Source organism: Lontra canadensis, unplaced genomic scaffold, assembly GCF_010015895.1.
Source record: "Lontra canadensis isolate GAN:19392208 unplaced genomic scaffold, GSC_riverotter_1.0 scaffold169, whole genome shotgun sequence".
NCBI classification, from domain to species: domain Eukaryota; kingdom Metazoa; phylum Chordata; class Mammalia; order Carnivora; family Mustelidae; genus Lontra; species Lontra canadensis.
The window spans coordinates 1,550,705-1,571,629 of NW_022631163.1; the positions used below are offsets into that span (position 1 = coordinate 1,550,705).

Sequence of the window (20,925 nt, forward strand, 5' to 3'; positions counted from 1 at the left end):
TTGAATAAATGACCTTCAGTAAGTGGTTTAATGGTTGCTATTATTGTTCCTTAAATTCCTGTTGCTTACTAGCGTAGAAGGGTTTCAATCAGTGGCCAGAGAACACGGTCACCTCATGAGTGAGTAAATAGGCAGGTGCCCAGCAGGCAGAATTCAAGGTCATTAATTACCACCTGTCCCCACCTGTACCCCTTCCAGCATATGCCATTCTGTCATTAGAGATTTTTTCTCTAGAGTGCATTCACTGCACTTCAAGCGTCTTACTGTCTTGTCCCCTTTTAAGATACAGATATCCCAGAAAGGAATAACCCTTTAAAATACTATTAATCATCCGTGCCTAAGCATAGACGGACATTTATCTTTGCCACAGTTGACCTTAACGTTAGTTCTCATTCTTCTTCTGTTTGTACATCAACACTCCAGCCAGATTTGGTTTCTCCCCTTTGTCCAGTTGTGCCTTGTACCTTTCTGTATTGGCAGCTTAATTCAAACTCTTCCTTTTTACCAAAAAGGAGAAGTTTTTTCCTTGGCCACATGGGGCCACGAAATGGCACCTTTATGAAGATCCTAGTCATGAATGTTACCTTCTCCAGGAATTCTTCCCAGACTGTTGCAGGCTGATGCAATTTCTCCATCCTCAGAGTTCTTTAATAACATGACATTGGTGTTCTTTCCTCCCAAAGCACATTTCAGAAAACTAGAAACATACAGGAGAATAGGATAAATAATTGAAGAAAGTGGGATGAACAGAAAATAAGTCTGGAAAATAAGCCTCTTTGGAAGCCAGGCCATTGATCCCAAATCTGTTTGCCTTCCCACCACTTTCATTTCTAATCCCAACTGGCTTATCATTTTAGGAAGACATTTTCAGATATAGTGATGACCTGTGGACCTTCTCTCTCCACAAAGACGTTATCCCAAATCTTCCTGGTAAGTTATTTAGGCTTCCTTTATTTTTCACAGCAAATGGACCCCTGGTTACAATCAGCCAAAGACCATGAGCGGGAAAGGGCCACAGCCAGCATGGCGCAAGTTCTAAAGTGCTTATCCGGACACCTCAGCCTGAAGGTAAGCAGCCCTTCAGTCACTCAGGAGGAAGGATCCAAAGCCATCCCATTACTGCCTATTTCCCCTCCACTGTATGACTCCCCAAACTGGTGATTCACTTGGTGCCCCAGATAATACCATGGCACTTAGCATTATTCGCATATCTGCCCCTCAAAAATTTGAGCAGTTTGAGGCTAGGTCTATGTTGATTAACCTTGCTTCCCTGTTGCTTAACACAAGAGCTGGAACATAACAATACAGTAAATATTTTTGAATGAAGGAAGGAATAAATGTGACCTAAAAATATCTGAGGTTCCCCAGTGGCTTGGACTCTGTGCAGTGTTGTATTTGGAGTAACAAAGTCCAGCAGCAAATGTAAGTAAATCAAGTTAAATATCTCCCAGCATCTCACAGAGAAGGGCTCTGGGGCTCCTCTTTTTAAACCCTCTCATTTGTCTCTTTCACTCTCTCGCTTCTCAGTTCTTCTGAATGCTTCTCCATACCTTCTGAAAAGAGTTTCTCAAAATGAAGATCTTCCTTCCTGGATCTATTCCTTTCTTCATCTGTGAGTCTCTTTCCTCTTTCCTAACAGATCTTCCAGGCACTAGAGCATCTCCTGTGCTCCAGCCATCATTTCTCCAGTCTGCATAACAAGGCCTGGGAATTGCAAGAGAAGTTGGTGGGGTAGGAATTCTAGGTCCTAATGCTAATTTTCCTTCGAGAATTTGTCCTTGATATAAATATCCTAACAGTCATGCTTATTAGAAGGTTGGCATCCCTCTAACTTTCTTATTTCTCCTACTGGACATACATCCAAACTTTCCACCTCCTTACTGAAGTAAGTTCAGTCCCTCAAATTATGCTACTTCCTTTTTTCTCTCTTTAGTCCATGAGAACAAATAACTTCTAGCCACCACTGACTACCCTATTATTCTGTCATCACATTGTTTTCCCTTCTACATTTTTCCACCTCTAATGTTGACTGCAGACTAAAGATGAGTTTCAAATGACTCCCTCTTATACATAATCTTTCCCTAGGCCCTGAACATCTTCCTTAGAGTTTTCTTCCTAGGGAGATCTGCTAATTTAAGGGTGCTAAACCGAGATGCCGTTCGAGTCTGTAAACATCTGGAATGCTGTGGGCAGAATTTTGTGTGGTGTAGTCTTCTGGAGTTTTCTGCAAGGTCCATAGCTTTATTAGCTTGATTGAGTTGTTATCATGCAGAGATAGGCAGTGTTAACAATTTTATTTATTCCTTCTGAGAACACTTGTGCATGAGTGTGCACTTTAGTTCCTTCTAGTTCTCCCCATGTGGCCAGAGTTATCATCTTGAAACCCATGTCACTCTTTTGCTCCAATGATTTTCAACTGTTCCTAGAGTACAAGGTCTTGTATGATCTAATTCCTGCCTGCCTCCTTGCACTCCCTGACTTACTCCAGCCACACTGGCCTCCTTTCTATTCCTTACCATATAAAGCTCTTCCTGACTCCTGGCCTTTGCACTTACTACTTCCTCTGCTTGGAATGACTTTCCCCAACTCTTCACATAGCTAGCTCCTCCTCATTCTTTAGTGCTTAGTTCAAGTGTTTCCACCTCAAAAAGGCCTTTACTTACAAATAGATCTATGCTTACACTCTGTCTCATCACTCTTTCCTTCCTAAGGCTTCTTAGAATGAGGTTATCATGTTTGTTTCCTTATTTATTGCCTGTTTTTCTCTTAGAGAATGTAAATTCCATGGGTGATTATCCTTGTCTTGTTCACCAGAACATCCCCAGTGCCTAGCACAAGCTATGTCACACAGTAGATGCTCAATCAAATATGCATTCAACAGGGGTGCCTGGGCGGCTCAGGGGGTTAAGCCTCTGCCTTCAGCTCAGGTCATGATCCCAGGTTCCTGGGATCATGCCCCGAATTGGGCTCTCTGCTCAGTAGGGAGCCTGCTTCCCCCTCTCTCTGCCTGCTTCTCTACCTACTTGTGATCTCTGTCAAATAAATAAAATCTTCAAAAAAAAAAAAAAAGATGCATTCAACAAACATGGGTCAGCTCATGTCCCTTCTCTGTTCACAACTCTCCACGGAAAAAATATCCAAAATCCTTCAAGTATTGCCTACGTTGCCATACCATCAGCCTCATCTTGCTCCTATTTCTTTTGCTCTCATTCGCTCCAGCCAACCCAACCTACTCATTCCTCAGAAACAGCAAACACAGTCCTTTCTCTTCACACTTGCATGCCATTCCCTCTGCCTGGGATGCTGGTCTCCCAGATCTCTACGGGACTCAGTCCCTGCTTTCAACATCAGTGAGGTCTTCCCTCGTCATTCTAAAACTGCAATTCCTGTCTTTTCTTCCGTACATTTGTTTTTTACACAGCATTTATGACCATTTAATACATAATAAATTTTATTTCTTTGCTATTTTGTGTTCCTCCAACTAGAATATCCCTTCCACGACCAGGGATGTGATCTTTTGTTCACAGCTTGTATCCACCGTGCCGGTCACAGTGCCGCGACCGTAAGTGTCATTCCCGGTTCATAAGTGACACTCAGTATCTGTCGAGGGGATGAATGGTTGCATCTGTGAGCGGAAGACATTACACAGCTTTGTGTAGGTGTTGCTGTGCTGATTGTAAATTAGTGAAACAGGCTACTGTTCACAATATCTCAGTCTGTTTTTCTAAACAGCCACAGAAGGAATTTCTCTTTGCTTCAGTCCCAGGAACAGTTGTGCTTCCTCTGCCCGGTGTTTGCTGCTTCTCTTATGGGCAGCGTGAATCATATTATATGAGACACAGTATGTAATTCCACATCAGCCCTGAGAAAGTTCAGAGCCTAGCTCTGGGACCTACCTTGAGCAAATGATTGTGCATCCTGCACGCTAACCAAATTCATAACATTTATCTTTGCTACCTTCACTTTCTAGTTTGTCTTTGTTAATTTACTTTTACTCTTTTTACTTTTTTCACTATTTATTTTAAATTATATTTCTTTTTTCCCTAATAAGCAAAATATCAATAAACAAATTTTTTAAATTGTATTAAATGATGCACGTCAAGTTTGCATCCAACTTTTTCACTTAGCAAACTAGCACATTTTCTCACCTTATTATAAATTCCTGGGATACTTGATTCCTAATGGTTATATTCATGGAGTCACTATACCATAGTTCTCTTTACTATTAGGCAATTATTTCCAATATGTGGTCTTTAAAAACAGTCCTAGAATAAATATCTTTTTCTTTTCCTTTCATTTTTTTTTTAAGATTTTTATTTATTTATTTGACAGAGATCACAAGTAGGCAGAGAGAGAGGAAGGGAAGCAGGCTCCCCGCTGAGCAGAGAGTCTGATGTGGGGCTCGACCCCAGGACCCTGGGATCATGACCCGAGCTGAAGGCAGAGGCTTTAACCCACTGAGCCACCCAGGTGCCCCTTTTCTTTTCATTTTTAAAAGATTTTATTTATTTATCTGACAGAGAGGCAGAGCATAAGCAGGGGGAGCTGGCAAAGGGAGAGGGAGAAGCAGGCTTCCCGCTAAGCAGGGAGCCCTACTTGGGGCTTGATCCCAGGACCCTGGCTGGGAACATGACCTGAGTCGAAGGCAAACACTTAACTGACCGAGCCACCCAGGCACCCCTATTTTTTTTTCATTTTTATAAAAATGTGGTTTTTTTAAAAAGAGGTCTATAAAAGTAGTCAGGAGCGCTTGGGTGGCTCAGCGAGTTAAACCCTCTGCCTTCGGCTCAGGTCATGATCCCAGCATCCTGGGATCGAGCCCCATATCGGGCTCTCTGCCCCACGAGGAGCCTGCTTCCTCCTCTCTCTGCCTGCCTCTCTGCCTACTTGTGATCTCTGTCAAATAAATAAAAATCTTAAAAAAAAGTAGAAATCACTTATAAAAATACAGATTACTCTGATATGCTAGCAAAATAGCTTCTGGCCAGAGTTGAGTTTAGAAGGACTGTATGTTTGAGGGTATCTGGAAGTCACAGCCCCACTGGATCCTGTCATCAGCCCTTGTCCCTAATCTGTAAACAATAATTTCATGTGGTTACATTTAGCACTTTTTAACTAGTACAAAATCGAAACATAATCGTTTCCTGTATAGCGTCACTTTAAAATGTTCTTCCTTAGGTCTGAGCAGATAAGAGCACTTCATATCGTTGTTTCTAACATTTGAAAAATCTAATTTAAAAACAATGTTAATAGAAATAACAGGTTTTACCTTTTTTATTACATTTGGAACACATGGGAAGGTCATCAATTTAAACAAGAAATTAGTGCTTTGTGTTTTTTTTAAAGTAGAATTTAATCTTCTTAGAATGAACATCTTTATATATAAAGCTTTTTCAGTTTTCAGATTGCTATTTAGGTTGGACTCTGTCCTATTTAATACCATCTGATGTACATAGTATATCTATGCATGTTAAGTGTTTACCCTAAAGAGATCATGGGGCTGAATATAACTCTTGCACTTTCCTGAGTCAAGGGGAGAAGTGGAATCACTTCTCAGGAGCTCAAATCTAAGGGGTGCCCAAGTGGCTCGGTGGGTTAAACCTCTGCCTTCAGCTCAGGTCATGATCTCAGGGTCCTGGGATGGAGCCCCACATTGGGCTCTCTGCTCAGCGGGGAGCCTGCTTCCCCCTTTCTCCCTGTCTGCCTCTCTACCTACTTGTGATCTCTCTCTTTCTGTCAAATAAATAAATAAAATTTTAAAAATAAAAAAACGAATTCAAATCTAAGGCATAAGATGCACCTGCATGCTAATGGGATTTCTTCTTTTTCTTCCCGACTAGCTTCCACTGCGATTCCAAAGGCTTGGGCACCTAGTGGCTCTGATGGCCCTACTGTGCGGGGACCCAGTGAAGCAGGTAGCTGAGGAGGCCGCAGAGGGCACGCACTACCTGCTGCGTATCACCCTGAGGCTGAAGTGTAAGGCTCTGCTGAAGGCAGCGAGGCCCCGAGTCAACCCTCTAGCACAGTGCAAGCACCAGTCCTCTTTGTGCCCTCACCTTCTAGAAGGACTTCTTATGGTAGTTTGTAAAGAGAAAGGTACATCGTCCACAGGCAGAGATGAAGGAACACGGACTTAATGATCAGAATCAGAATCAGAATCAGAACATCAGATCAGACCCATCAGTGTCGGCCGTCTGCGTGGCCGTGGAGTTGGAGCAGCCAAACATATGGCCCTGTGGACAAACTGGAGTGATTAGTTTGGTCAGAAGTAGAAGTTTTTGCCATCCTTTGGGCCTTCTTTTATTTATTTATCCCACAAATGTTTTCTGAGTGCTTACTCAGGATCTGACAGTAACCAGAACGCCAGTGGTCCTATCCTTACATGAAACAGAGTCTAGTGAGGGAATCAAACCATCAAAGAATCAACAAATAAGTCTGTTATTATAAACAAAGATAAGTGCTAAAATGGAAGTGCGGGGGCCATGAGGAAGAATCCCATTTAGTCGTGGGATTCAGAAAAGGTCTCTCTGAGGATACCTTCAGCCAGGTAAAGATGTAAGAAGAGCATATCGAGCAGAGGGAGGAAGAGGTATGAACTTGAGGAGTTTGAAAAATAGAAAGAGGGCCACTGTGGTCAAGGAATGAATCATTGGCCCCCCCGCCACATAAGACAGACTTTAGAAGGTATCTAGCCCAGTGTCCTGCCACCATTTGAGTCTCAGTCTAATCTACCCCCACCAAGTAGTTGCCCTGCCTGGGCTTCCTCATCCCAAGGATAAGGAGGCTCTATGCTTCCCAAAATAGCCATTGCATCTCTGGGCAGCTCTGAGTACGTAGACATATAGCCAAGGAAATACAACTGATTATTCATTTAACAAATATTTATGAAACACTTGCTGTCTTCAGGGCACCTTGGTGAACAAGACAGATGAAGTCCCTTCCCCCAAAGAGTGTATTTTCTAGTTGGAGAGACAGTATCCCCAACCAAGCATTCAAAGACTTCGCATAAATAAATTTCCAACAAACATGAGTCACAACGCAACATGAAAACAGAGCACCGTGACAGAGTATTGGCAGACTCATTAATCAGCAAAACTGGACACAGAAAGAGTTCTAGTATTGGAATTATCAGACCCTGCAAAACTGTACGATTTTTTATGGGGACGTGAGCTTCAAAGGAAACCCCTCAAAAGTCCTCACCATTGGCGGAATGGTTTGGCATGGTTGTACTTCCAAATCACTCAAAAAGTTCTGTTCTTAAAAAAACACTTCTCTTTTTCTTTCAGCCTTTTTAATATATCGTCTGACAACGGGGAAAAATCAGCCTTTAGACTAACACACACTCCGTCCCCCAGGCATTTTTAGCCAACTGGGAAAGATAAGAGGAATGAGATCTTAGGATTCACTTCAACCTGGGGATTGACCAGACTTGCAAAATCAAAAAAAAAAAAAAAAGAAGAAGAAGAAGAAAGAAACCAGAAAGTATTAATATTTCATGTTTTCTTCTCAGATGTCAGTTATGAGAAGAAAAATCACCCAAGCTTGAGAAGAGCAATGAAAAAATGTCGAGAACTCCTCGAACTCTACAGTATTAAACAGTTCTACAGTTGTCCCTTCAAAATTGCCCAGGTAATCAAAATGACTAAAATTATAAAGACAACTTGAAATGTTGGAGAGGTTGGGAAATCACCAGAAGTCTCATACATTTTGTCATGAGAATGTAAATTGGTAAAACCACTTTGGGAAAAGTTCTTGTAATTTCTTATAAAACCAAATGTAGAAGATTGCCCAGAGAATTTGCTCTCTAAACATTCCATTGTTTGGAGACAAGTCACCATGGTTGTGACTCTTACACACCTTGTTCTATTAGTTTAATGGTTTAGATCAACCTGTCAGTGGGCCCGGTAGCTCTGGATGTCTCTTCCGGAAAGCTCTGCTTCATTGATCACTCTCTTAACCTTAGCTAGCCTCGTACTAGTATAAACTCTTGTCCAACAAGCAACTGTTAAAAACAAAAACAAAGGAGCTGTTAGAGGCTGTAGTTGACCCGACAAGCCATAAACACTTTTTAATTAATATATATATTCATTATTCAACAAACATTTAAGCGCTAGGTACCCAGCACTCTCTTGGAGATAGGGGAAAAAGAAAACCTACAGATTTTACTCAGGTAGGGTCTAAGGTGTCAGGCAGTTTAAATTCTCTGTGCATCTGTTTCCTCATCTGTACAGAGGATCTATAAAAATTGGGTTGTAAAGGCTAGATGAGATATTAAACAGATAATGCTTTGCTTAGTGCCTGTCATATAGTAAGTGCCCAGTAGATTATACCTGTTACCATCATGTGAAGGACCTTATACACTGCCAAGTACAATGAGAAGCAGAATGAAACATTCTTTTAATAGATTGTCTCCAGCCAAGGCATTTTAGCTGTGGCTGGACACTTTGAGCTATATAGCTCCTTGAGTTCTGTTCCTATAAAAGTGTGACTCTTTCTGAGGATCTCAGTGATAAAACCTCTTTCTAAAACTCAGAACTATAGGAAAGCCACACACAGACCCTAGTGGGCATTTTGCTTCTAGTTTTTTACTTCCGCAGACAAGACTGAAATAAACAGCTTTGTACATATTTGTATGCCTCTCTGACTAGCATAGCAAAATTAAGGTAATATTCCTTATTCAGCATTCTATCATACTAAGTCTCTTGAAAATGCGTCTTCCCTGAATCATTTCAGGTCTTCGAAGTTTTTCTCAATTCCAGTGAGCTCTGCCAGTTTGTAATGACTACATTGGATAGCCTCGAAAATCTGAAGCATCCCTGCACCCAGCAATCAGCAGGAGAATTGCTGATAACGTTGGTAAAAAATGCGGAATCCCGCTTTGAGAAGGTAACAAGCTCAGTAGCCATTTCCTGGGTTTGAAATATTGGCAAGACATCTCCCCTCCTGCAGCTGCTGAGGGCTCTCCTGCTGCTCCTGTTCCGCAGAGAGTAACAACTGAACAGGCCCAGCCTCCATGGGTCAGTGGACTTCCATTCGACAAGCATGTAAAAAACAGCCACTGTATGTGCAACTAGGGATGGATAGTTTTAAAATCCAAGGTGTGCTCCATATTTTCCAGAACAGTGTAGTTTGGGGGGAAGATTTAATTAGCACGAGAATGGTAACTTCAATTTATTTCCTCATCCAGGTTAATAAAGGTGTCAGACTTTTAAAAATCAAGCCATCATCAATCCTCGAAGGAGGCCAACTTAGTAAGCTTAAAATCAACAGATATAGAAATAACAATATAATGATATCATTTAGCAATATGAGAGGAGGGGCACCTGGATGGCTCAGTCAGTTAAATGTCTGCCTTTGGCTGAGTTCAAGATCCCAGAGTCCTTGGATCAAACACAGCATTGGACTCCCTCTCCCTCTGCTTATGCATTCACACACTCTCTCTCTCTGAGTCAAATAAATAAAATCTTAAAAAGAAAAAAGAAGTATGAGAGAGGGGCGCCTGGGTGGCTCAGTGGGTTAAGCGTCTGTCTTCTGCTCAGGTCATGGTCTCAGGGTCCTGGGATCGAGCCCCGCATCGGGCTCTGTTCAGCGGGGAGCCTGCTTCTGCCTCTCTCTCTCTACCTGCCTCTCAGCCTACTTGTGATCTCTGTCTGTCAAATAAATAAATAAATAAAACTTTTTAAAAAAATAAAGGGTTTATCTTCTTGTATAAGAAGAAGGCTGGAAGCATTTTCTAGAACCTGGCTCAGCAACTCATCAGTGTCATCAAAGAGCCAGGGGCTTTTCCTTATGACTACATGAACGCTTCCCGTTCATGTAATCATAAGGTGTTCACAGCAATTTTAGACTTTATGAGAAAATAAGGCTATATCCAGCAAAGAAGAGAGATATTGTCCTCCTTTTGTCCCTTTAATCAGGGAGAAATGTGTTTCCCAAAAGGTTTTTTTCCCCCATGTTTCAGTGACCAGAATTGCATCGCATGCCAGCTTAAACCAGCTTCTGGCAACTGGGCGTAATGAGGGCCATTTTATTATAAGGGTGTTGATGACTGCCTCTCTGAGAGGCTGACATTGCCACAGACTTGAAGCCATGAGTCTATGAGTGGGCAGAGTAGGCCAAGCAAAATAATGGACCAAAGCTCGATGGCTCCTGTTTCCTTCTCCTGAGTATGGTAGACATCTCTGGGTGGAAGGCAAGTTGGACTCCTCTGACATTCTCAGAGTCAGAGTGGAAAAAAAATCCCAACTTCCTTACAACACTTTTACTAGTTTGGTTTATTATAAATCAATGTATAGTCATCAAAGAGAAATTTAAAAATATGTAAGCAAAAAAATAAATATCCCATCAATCAAAGTCATATTATTAATATCTTTGTAAGTTCCTCTAAATTGTCTTATGTATGTATACATACATGCAGATTTATTTTAAGTAGTTTTTTTTTTAAGATTTATTTATTAGCCTGCCTGGGTGCCTCAGGCCATTAAGTGTCTGCCCTTGGCTCAGGTGGTGATCCTAGGGTCCAGGGTTTGAGGCCTATGTCAGGCTCCCTGCTTAGCAGGGAATTGGTTTCTCCCTCTGCCCCCTCCCCCTTGCTTGTGCGCTCTCTCACTCTCTCTCTCTCTCTCTTAAATAAATAGATAAAATATTTTTTTAAGATTTATTTATGGGGGGGTAGAGAGAGCTGGGGCTGACATGGGGCTCATTCTCACAACCCATGAGATCACAACCAGAGCAGAAACCAAGAGCTCAACCGACTATGCCACCCCAGGTGCCCCTTAAGTAGTTTTGATAATATATTAAACATTCTTGTCACCCCCCCAGGATCTTTCAGAAAGAGCCACAGTATCCTCAGTAACTGTCGTTGTCCCATAGAATCGATTAAGGTCTTAGTGATTTGTTTTCCTTCTTCAGGTGCCAGAAATTATGGGAGTGATCTGTGCCCGGCTCTCCATAATCAGCCAGCCTAGAGTCCGACGACAAATCATAAATACTGTGAGTTTGTTTATCTCCAGGCCCAAGTACACAGATACAGTGATCAGCCACCTTCTGTGTCATCCAGTACCATATGACAGGTAACAGAACCTGGTACAGCCTCTGAATTAAACTGGGGTAGGTGACACAGCCCCTGGTATTGTTGAATGTGGCTGCTCTCAAAAATCTGATGATATTCTTGTAGAAGAGATAAGATATAGACAGATAGTGCAATATATGTCAGGATATAATGCATAAACATAAGGAAACAATCCAACAAATCCAGAATGAGAACATTTTATAAGACAGCTGGATTGAACTCTTCAAAAAAATTAATGTCATGAAAGAAAACATGCTGGGGCCACTATTCTAAATAAAAAGACACTAAAGAAACATAACCAAATGCAATATGTGAACTTTATTGGATCCTGGATGAAAATGAAAGCTACGAAAAGAACATTTTGAGAAAATTTCAATATAGACTCTGTAATTGATTACTGAATTAGTGTAACTTTCTTAGGAATGAAATGGCAATGTGGTTATACAGAAAAATGTTCTTATTCCTAGGAGATCAATGCTGAAGTGATTTAGGGGTAAATATCATGATGTCTGTGATGTACTTGAGATTTAGCCAGAACATAAACACAAAAAAGAAAAATAAATCCATAAATAAGAATAAATCATTTGGAGGAACAAACAAGATTTTTTTTTTTTTTTAAGATTTGTAGCTTTCAGAGTTGGAGACATCCTGGAATTTCCAAGAGATCCCTTCTGAGGAAGGCAGTGAGGCATTAAGAGAAGGTTCTAGGCCCCCACCCCCTTCAACCAGAGTGTCATCTGTCTCTTACTTTTCTTTCTTTCTTTTTTTTTTAATGTAAGCTGTACACCCGACTTGGGGCTCAAACTCATGACCCCAAGACTGAGTTATATGCTCTACCAACTGAGCCAGCCAGATGCCCCAAAGTGACATCTCATCTTGTCTGCTTCATGTATCACAATTCTGGGTAGTTATTGTATTTGGAGAAAAGATTTCCTAGCTTTAAACTGTTTGAAAACCACTTTCAGTGAATGGTTCTCACAGTGTCTTGGTGTAGTGCTGATTTTTTTTTTTTTAGTGACTTTTTTTTTTTAACTGATTTGATTGGTTTAAGCTGAATATAAGACACTCTACCACTAAATCAAATAAAAGATTTTTACCCATCCAAAGAAAAAAACGAGTTAATACATATCTATTTTTTAATATTCTTTGTTAAAGAATAAAGAATTTTATTCTTTAATAAGAAGAAAAACTCTACTCAGTTGGTAGAGCATGCAACTCTATTTCAGGGCTGTAAATTCAAGCCCCACATTGGGTGTAGAGATTACCTAAAAATAAAATCTTTAAAGTAAATTAATTGACTAAAATAAAATAGAATATTCTTTTATACTTTTCTCTAATACATTATTGTTATCTTTACTACTTGTCGGGATACCTGGTTGTCTCAGTCGTTAAATGCCTGCCCTCAGCTCAGGTCATAATCCCTGGGTCCTGGGATCGAGTTCTGTATTGGGCTCCCTGCTCTGCAAGGAGTCTGCTTCTCCCTCTTCCTGCTGCTCCCCCTGTTGGCGCTCTCTCTCTTTCTCTCTGTCAAATAAATAAAATTAAAACAAAAACAAAACAAAACAAAATCTTTACTACTTGCTTCATCTTATCTACACTAGATCCTTATATGAAACATATGATTTAGTACAAAATATTAAATATACTTAGTTATTTTAAAGTGTAACTTTAGCATTATTTTATTGTTTGTATTTGTTCTAGCTCTTGGATGAATTTGAGAACCTACTGCTTTAGATCATATGAGAATTGTGCAATCTGCTAGAAATGAAAATGGCATAGTCAGGAAATTTCATTCTTATTATATTTTTGGTCATTTACCTGAAGTCTTTTAGCTGGTTTACATGCAGATTGGGTGATTGTTTTTAGGAGTCTGTTCAAAGCATCTGCTATGTGCAAGGTGCTGTTTGGGCTGGGGAGATAAGGGACAGGACACGGACCCTGACCTCAGGCAGTGCACAGTCTGGGAGCAGACACAGACGACTAACAGGATTCCAAAGCAAAATAAATAAGACAGTTCTTTGGAAGCTCATAGGAGATGACTTAACTAGATGAAAGACTGGGTGGGAAGGGATTGCTAAAAGCAGGGCTGCCCCAAGCTGAGTATTTAGTGTAAGTTAGCCAACTAGAAGGTGGGACAGGGCAGTGGAAAAGGAATTCCAGACAGAAGGGAAAGGCAAAACAAAACACAAGGAAGGGATGAAACAGCTTGATGAATTCCCATTCCCAAAGGGCTGATGGGCAAACAAAAACCATGTCACATCTACAGGATCAGTATCACTGGAGGTAAAACCTGTCCCATATTTTTAGCAAACTCTCCAGATGATTTTTTTTTCACGCTAAAATATGTAAACCGATGCCTTATAGGCTAACATTGTGTTTTCCTAATTCAGATGCATTCCCAGCACACTTACAACTGTGCAGCAGACCAAAAGCATTTTTAAAACACTTCTTTCACAAGAAATAGCTTTTCAAATTACTTCATTTACAGCCTCAGGAATTCAGAGAGAAAAAAAAAAAGCTAAGTAAGTATAGGAATTTCTTAATTTCATCCCAAGAATGAATGTTCATCTTCTGTAGTCTACTTCACCAGCTATGAGCCTTTTCAGCATTTCACATTGCCTTTCTGGCCTTCCCTTTAGGAGTCCTTTAAGACCTTCTTACTCTGTTTTATTCACAGATTAGTATTATCAGAGTAGGGAATGACATGTTGGAATAGTCCTTAAGTCTCTCAATTTTTAGAGCGATTCTGATACATAGACAACTGGAAGACCACACTTGATCTAGCACACAAAGATACCTTGTGATAGATTCGAAAATAAGGTAATGGGTCAAAACCATGAGTAACTCCCAATCTTCCCCCCATAATGCTCCTTTACAGTGTTTATATACAATTATATATATATATATGACTCATGCCCCACCTTTGAGTCAACAATAGAAGAGAGTTATTACACACTGTCTTTCTTCAAGAGGAGATCTCTTCCTGGTGCCTGGGTGGTTCAGTTGGTTAAGCATTTGCCATCAGCTCAGGTCATGATCCCAGGGTCCTGGGATCGAGCCCCGCATCAGGCTTCGGGCTCAGCGGAGAGCCTGCTTCTCCCAACCCCTCTGTAGCTCCCCCTGTTTGTGTGCACCTCCCCTCTCTCCGTCAAATAAATAAAGTCTTTAAAAAGAGAGAGAGGGAGAAGAGATCTTTTCTGAAAAAAATCAAAGCTTTATTCTGTGCTTGCGCTTGTCCAAAATTTAAGGACCATAGACTGGGTTAAATAAATCTATCTGTGAATGCCTTCTGTGGGCCTGGCATTGTGCTAGACCTTGAGGGATTCATGGAAGAAAAACTGGGCATCATCCCTGCCTCCAGAGGGAACAGATAGACATGTACAGAGAACCGAAAATAGCACACGTAAGATTGAGGCAACCTCTATACACAAGAAGTTTTGAAAAAAAAAGTTTTTTTTTAATTTTTGGAAGTGTTATGAGAATCCTCATAAGAGACATGGTAAAGAAGCAGCAAGAGCGTCACAGAAGAGAGGATATTGGAGCAGGACCTAGAAGGGTTTTGATGGGCAAGGGAGAGTTTTGGAAGGGACCTTCCAGTTTAAGGAAATGAGATGGGCAGAGCTAGAGCTGTCAAATTCCGGTGTTAGTTTGGAAAAGGTGAATGGTCTGGGATAGCCAGAGCACAGGTATGTATGTGACATATTTTTAGCAGAATAAAAGGTGAGATTGAAAAGGTAAATTAAGACTAGTTTGTCCTGAAGTCCATGATGAGGCATAGGAACTTGAGTTTATAAAACACTGAGAATGGGGCACCTGCATGGCTCAAGTCAGTTAAGCCTCTGACTTCAGTTCAGATCATGATCCCAGGGTCCTGGGATTGAGTCCCACATCAGGCTCCTTGCTCAGCAGGGAGCCTGCTTCTCCCTCTGCCTGCCATTCCCCCTGCTTGTTCACTCACTTTTCCTCTCTCTTTTTTAAAGATTTTATTTATTTATTTATTTATTTATTTATTTATTTATTTGAGAGAGAGTGAGAGAGAGAGCACAAGCATGGCCAGGGAAAAGGGAGAGGCAAACTCCCCACTGAGTGGGGAGCCAGACATAGGCCTTGGTCCCAGGACACTGGGATCATGATCTGAGCTGATCTGGGATCATGATCTGCTTAACTGACTGAGCCACCCCTCTCTCTGACAAATAAATAAAATCTTAAAAAAAAAAAAAAAAAAAACTAAGAGTAACTGTAGTGAAATCAGATTATAAGACTTTTCATAGAGCTGAGCAGAGAAGAAAAGCACTTCTAGATCAGATTCCAGATTCTAGGAAGGTTATGGTCATCATGGTGGGCTTAGGATAAGCTATTGCCTGAAGCCTCCTGTTCTTTGGGATTTCTAGGCATCTGTCTGAGGTGTGGAGAACTCTGGAGGTGGAACTGCCCAGCACTACCTGGATTCTGTGGAGACTTCTGAGGAAGCTACAGAAATGCCATAATGCGCCCACCCAAGAGAAGATGGCCTATGTGGCTGTTGCTGTAAGCCATTGAGCTTTGCCCCTCCCTACTTCAGCACAACATGCTCCCTCTCTTGCGACAACTGGTCCAACACTCCGTTTGGAGAGTGTCTTTCTTCATCCCTCTCAAAGTTTGCTTCTGTCATCCATGTATAAATCTATAATGTCTCTACCAAGGGATTGACATGGAGGGCGCTCGGGAGAATGAAGGAATCAGTATGGTTTAATGAAGTTTGGTTTAATCAGTGTGGTTAAAATGTTCCCTTTAAAAAATATGTATTATCTGGGGCACCTGGGTGTCTCAGTTGGTTAGTTGTCTGGCTCTTGATCTCAGCTCTGGTCTCATCTCAGGGTTGTGAGTTCAAGGTCCACATTGGGCTCTACCTCAGGCATGGCACCTACATAAAATCAAATGAAATATTCATAATAGTTAAAGAGTAATACACAACTCGTAAAGAAAAAAGTCAAATAATATGGAAGAATATAGCATAGAAAGAAAAGGTTCTTCTTGAGCAGAGGTTGGCAAACATTTTCTGTAAAGGACCAGAAGGCAAATATTTTGGGTTTTCAGTCCCCACATAGTCTCCAAAACGTATTCTTTTGGTTTTTAAAAAAATTTATTTATTTATTTACTTGACCCAGAGAGAGAGATTACAAGTAGGCAGAGAGGCAGCCAGAGAGAGAGAGGGAGAAGCAGACTCCCTGCTGAGCAGAGAGCCTGATTCGGGACTCCATCCCAGGACCCTGGGATCATGACCTGAGCCGAAGGCAGAGGCTTAACTCACTGAGCCACCCAGGTGCCCCTTCTTTTGATTTTTTAAAAAACAGTCTTTCGGGGTGCCTGAGTGTCTCAGTGGGTTAAAGCCTCTGCCTTCAGCTCAGGTCATGATCCCAGGATCCTGGGATCGAGCCCCGCATTGGGCTCTCTGTTCAGCAGGGAGCCTGCTTCCCCCTCTCTCTCTGCCTGCCTCTCTGCCTACTTGTGATCTCTCTCTGTCAAATAAATAAATAAAATCTTTAAAAATAAATAAATAAATAATTAATTAAAAATAAATAAAAAACAGTCTTTCAAAAATCTAAAGACCATCCTTAGCCTAGCTGTATCTTCTCCCTAAAAATGAACTTTCTAGAAGTATTTATAGATATGTAAATTTTTTGTGTATATATTTATTTGGTATACCTTTTCCCCATTTTTTTTCTTTTAAGTAGACATTTTTAGAGTAGTTTTAGGTTTACAAGAAAATTGAGCAGGAAGTACAAAGTTTCTACTCTCTGTCCCCTAAATGTACAGCCTCCCCACTATCAATATATACTTTTTATTTTATTTTCTTCCCTACCAGCTTATAGTTCAGCTTTCTCTGACCTAAGTTATTATATAGGTTTTCTTTAGCTTCCAGAATTTTTCTGACATCTCTAATCTGCCATTGTCTCCTCCCCTATTCTCCCTATTCTTGTGGATATGTACTTTTTTTTTTAATCCCTATAATGTTATCTTAGTTTTAGGAGTTGTGTCAGATAAAGTTATATATTTAATCATGTTAGCCTATAAAATTGTATGTATATAATTAGTAGGATCAAATTACATATATCATTTGATGATCTGCTTTTTTAATTTAATAATATATAAATAATAATATAATACTTTCCATTTCAAAATATGAGACTCTCTGTTATCCTTTTCCTGGCTGCATAGTAATTCATTTATTATTAACTTCTTAAAAATAGATAATATGTAACATGGTACAGAACCATTTATTTGATTTCCAGATTTCCTCTTCATGAACATTTTGACAATTTTTAAACTTTTGCCATTAAAACAGAGCTACAGTAAACTTAATCATGCATATAAAATTTTGTCATACATACCCAATTATTATTACTTTTTTAATTAGACTCCACCCCCAGTGTGGAGCCTAATGTGGGGCTTGAACTCATGACCCTGAGATCAAACACTGATCTGAAAAAAAAAAAAAAAAAGACCTGATCTGACATCAGGAGTTGGATCCTTGGAGCACATGTGTGGTACAGTCAGTTAAGCACCTGACTCTTGGTTTCAGCCCAGGTTGTAAGATTGAGCCCCACATTGGGTTCCCCACTCATCAGGGAGTCTCTTTAAGACTCTCTCTTCCTTGTCCTGCCATGCTCTCTCTCTACAATCAGTCAATCAAACTATCTATCTTTTTTAAAAGAAGAGTTGGACACTTAACCAACTGAGCCACCCAGGCACCCCCTAATTATTTTCTTGGGATTAAGGCCATTGTAGGGGAATTTCTAGCTTAAGGGGTAGACTTACTTAAATTTTTGAGAATTCCCAGATGGTCCTCTAAAACATTGCCTTCTACCAGTTATATATGAGAATGCCCATTTACCCACACCCTTACCGCACTGAGCATCCTTAGCCTTTTCATTGCTGCCTAGCTGATAGGTGAAAAAAGATTGTTATTTTAATTATATTATTGTTATTGGTGAGATTAAACATTTGTATATGTTTTGGGGTTTGTTTTTTTTTTTCAAAGATTTTATTTATTTATTTGACAGAGAGAGATCGTAAGAGGGAACACAAGCAGGGGGAGTGGGAGAGAGAGAAGCAGCCTCCTTGCAAAGCAGGGAGCCCTATGCAGGACTTGATCCCAGGACCCTGGGATCATGACCTGAGCTGAAGGCAGATGCTTAATGACTGAGCCACCCAGGCGCCCTGTATATGTTTTTTAATTAGCCATTACATTTTGTGACTTATCTGCTCATGTTCTGTACACCAGAGCTCCTCATATTAAATATGCACACAAGCCACAGTCAGCTGAGGGTCTTACTGAAATGCACATTCTGATGCAGCAGATCTGGGGTGGGGCTTGCATTTCTAACCAGCTCCCAGATGATACCAGTGCTGCTGGTATGTGGCCCACACTTTGAGTAGCCTTTCCATTTTCTTCTTACTGATATATGAAGGTTTATGTATTAAAAATATCACATTGGGGTGCCTGGGTGGCTCAGTCGGTTAAGCACTCAGGCACAAGCAGAAATAAAGCAAAAGTAAGGAGCAGTGCTAGCAGGAGTTCAGCTCTATGTTGTGCCTTTTCTACCACAGGCAACAGATGCCCTTTATGAGGTGTTTGTGGGGAACAGGCTCCGAGCAGCTACATTCCGACTCTTTCCTCAGCTTCTCATGACACTGCTCATCCAGATACACCACAGCATCGGTCTCACCATGTCTGATGTCGCCATCCCAAGTGGCCTGTACTCGGAACAGGAAATGTCTTCAGAGGTCACCCCTTTGTGGTACTGCCTGTCATGATTTCATTGACTTTAATTAACACTAAGCTCTAAGCCCTATGCACTGTAGTAGATACAAAGATAGCCAAGGTGTGGTTCCAGCCAAGGGAGAGCTCACAGTGTGCTATCATGGGACATCAGGATGGGCCCAGGAATCATTCTGGGCTCTCACTGGTTCGTTGCCTGTTTTATTGGCACCAAGATAAACTCAGTAGAAATTCATTAGTGTCATGGTGGCACATGACTTTCTTTCAGAGGAAGTTCTATAATGCAGATTATTCAAGAACACCTCACTAAAAGTCAGGAGAACTGAACTGTAGTTCTCATTCGTTGAACAAACTATGTACTCGGGAGCAAATCTTCCTTTGTTCTGTGCCTTGGTTTTCCTATCTGTAAATTAGGTCAGACTAGGTATTCTCCAAGGACCCTCTAGTTTTAGAATTCTCTGGTGTTATAGCTAGCTTACTAGTTCGGTAAGTAATAGAGATAGTTAATTTTATTTTTTTAAGTAATCTCTCCACCAAATGTGGGCTTAAACTCATGAACCAGAGATCAAGAGTCACATGCTCTACTGGCCCCAGTTGTAGGGGTAAAGTTGTAGGGGTAGTGTTGGGGACACCTGACTCTTGATGCAGGGTCATGAGTTCAAGCCCCTCATTGAACTCTTGATGGCATGAGCCTACTTCACAAATAAATATATAAAATATAATAAAAAGCAGTGTGGGTATATTTTATGGGGGGAGGGGTATATACTGTATCTAAATAAAGCTTTTTTTTAAAAAGCAATGGGTAGGGGTTTAGCATCGCATATCATCTATTTTATCATAGATTTCTTTTCAAACTCCCAGGGAAACAAAATCTAGTTAGATTTCTTTACACTAAAAATTTGTGTGAATGGGCCTTTCAAGTTATTAGAGCATTAAGAGTCTTAGGGGAAAATTAGAAAGAAGAGAAGTACCGTCCAGAGCTATCAATGCATGGCCCCCCTCCGTGGTAGAGCAGGGTGATTGTGTGCTGATGAGTTGGAGGGACCTATTCTATTCACTTTGCTGTTTTGGTTTTGATTTAGCTTCGCCATACAAGCTACAAAGACTCTCCTCCTCAGAACGTTGTGCTGGCAGGAATTCAACATCATGGAAAAGAATAAAGGATGGACCCTCCTGGAAGGAAAAGAGTGCCATCTTCAGGGAGTATCTCTCCTTGCCAAGTAAGATTTCCTTGCCGTGCATACCTGCTCTAAAACAGCATTGCTTTAGATATTTTCCCCCCTTCTAGTTAAAATAGCAGCCAAGGTTGGATAACATCACAGGTTAAAATACCCATAATTCCAGGCAGATTTTTTCAGACATCCTGCCACTGCCATACCGTCCTGTGCACCTAAAGCTGGGCAAAATCTTCAGTGGGCCCCTGGCCCCGGGCATAATGCAGTCTGGATAGGAGCATTTCTAAGAGGTGTCCTGTTGGGTGTTCTGTTTTGCAGTGCATTGCTGGAAAGAAATCACCTCCTTGCACATAAAGTCATGTACTTGTTGGTCCCTCTTCTTAACCGAGGGAATGATAAACATAAAATCACATCTGCAGGATTTTTTGTGGAGGTAAGATTCATTGGAAACTGGATTCCGGAAGCCTCTAAAGCCACAGTATCTGCCTTCCTGGGCCCTATCCAACTTCATGGCAGGCTGGGATCCACTTCAGATGTGGGATAGAAAGAGTTTCAGATTCAAGCCTACTGAAATGCTTCTTGCCATATATTCACTATTCAGCATTCTTTATGTACTTACAGTGTAAACATCACTCTGTCACATAGTAGAGGAAAATAATACATTTTGGAGTTGGTGGGAAGGTGGTTCCCCTCATGAAAAAGGGCTTAAAGGTAACTTCTTTGGCTGATTTCTGGGTTTTTCCAGCTTCTCCAGAGTCCAGTGGCTAGGAGACTACCCAGCATATACTCTGTCGTCCGCTTGAAAGACTGGCTACATCACGGAAATAACGTCTTCAAATTTCTTGCCCTAAAGGGACTGCGCTATCTTATCAAACACCAGGAGATGGTAGGAGGGGCCCCCAGACCACTGATTCGTA

At 41.0% G+C, this 20,925-nt stretch overlaps 1 protein-coding gene across 11 annotated transcripts in view; it reads left to right on the top strand.

The window, feature by feature from the left end:
* Positions 1-20,925, top strand: part of MROH8 (maestro heat like repeat family member 8) — a 53,739-nt gene that overhangs the window by 18,608 nt on the left and 14,206 nt on the right. For 6 of the 11 annotated variants that reach the window (XR_004381243.1, XM_032845753.1, XM_032845754.1 and 3 more), the window contains exons 8-17: positions 964-1,068; positions 5,841-5,976; positions 7,511-7,629; positions 8,734-8,886; positions 10,912-11,072; positions 15,463-15,598; positions 18,662-18,852; positions 19,916-20,053; positions 20,327-20,441; positions 20,754-20,894. Coding sequence is in view for 8 of the 11 variants with exons in the window: in XM_032845753.1 (XP_032701644.1) it covers positions 964-1,068; positions 5,841-5,976; positions 7,511-7,629; positions 8,734-8,886; positions 10,912-11,072; positions 15,463-15,598; positions 18,662-18,852; positions 19,916-20,053; positions 20,327-20,441; positions 20,754-20,894 (1,395 nt within the window). In the remaining 3 variants the exon portion in view is untranslated. Of the gene's footprint in view, positions 1-963; positions 1,069-5,840; positions 5,977-7,510; positions 7,630-8,733; positions 8,887-10,911; positions 11,073-15,462; positions 15,599-18,661; positions 18,853-19,915; positions 20,054-20,326; positions 20,442-20,753; positions 20,923-20,925 lie in introns of those variants that run through there. The other 5 variants (XM_032845757.1, XM_032845756.1, XM_032845760.1 and 2 more) reach the window with 4 other exon arrangements.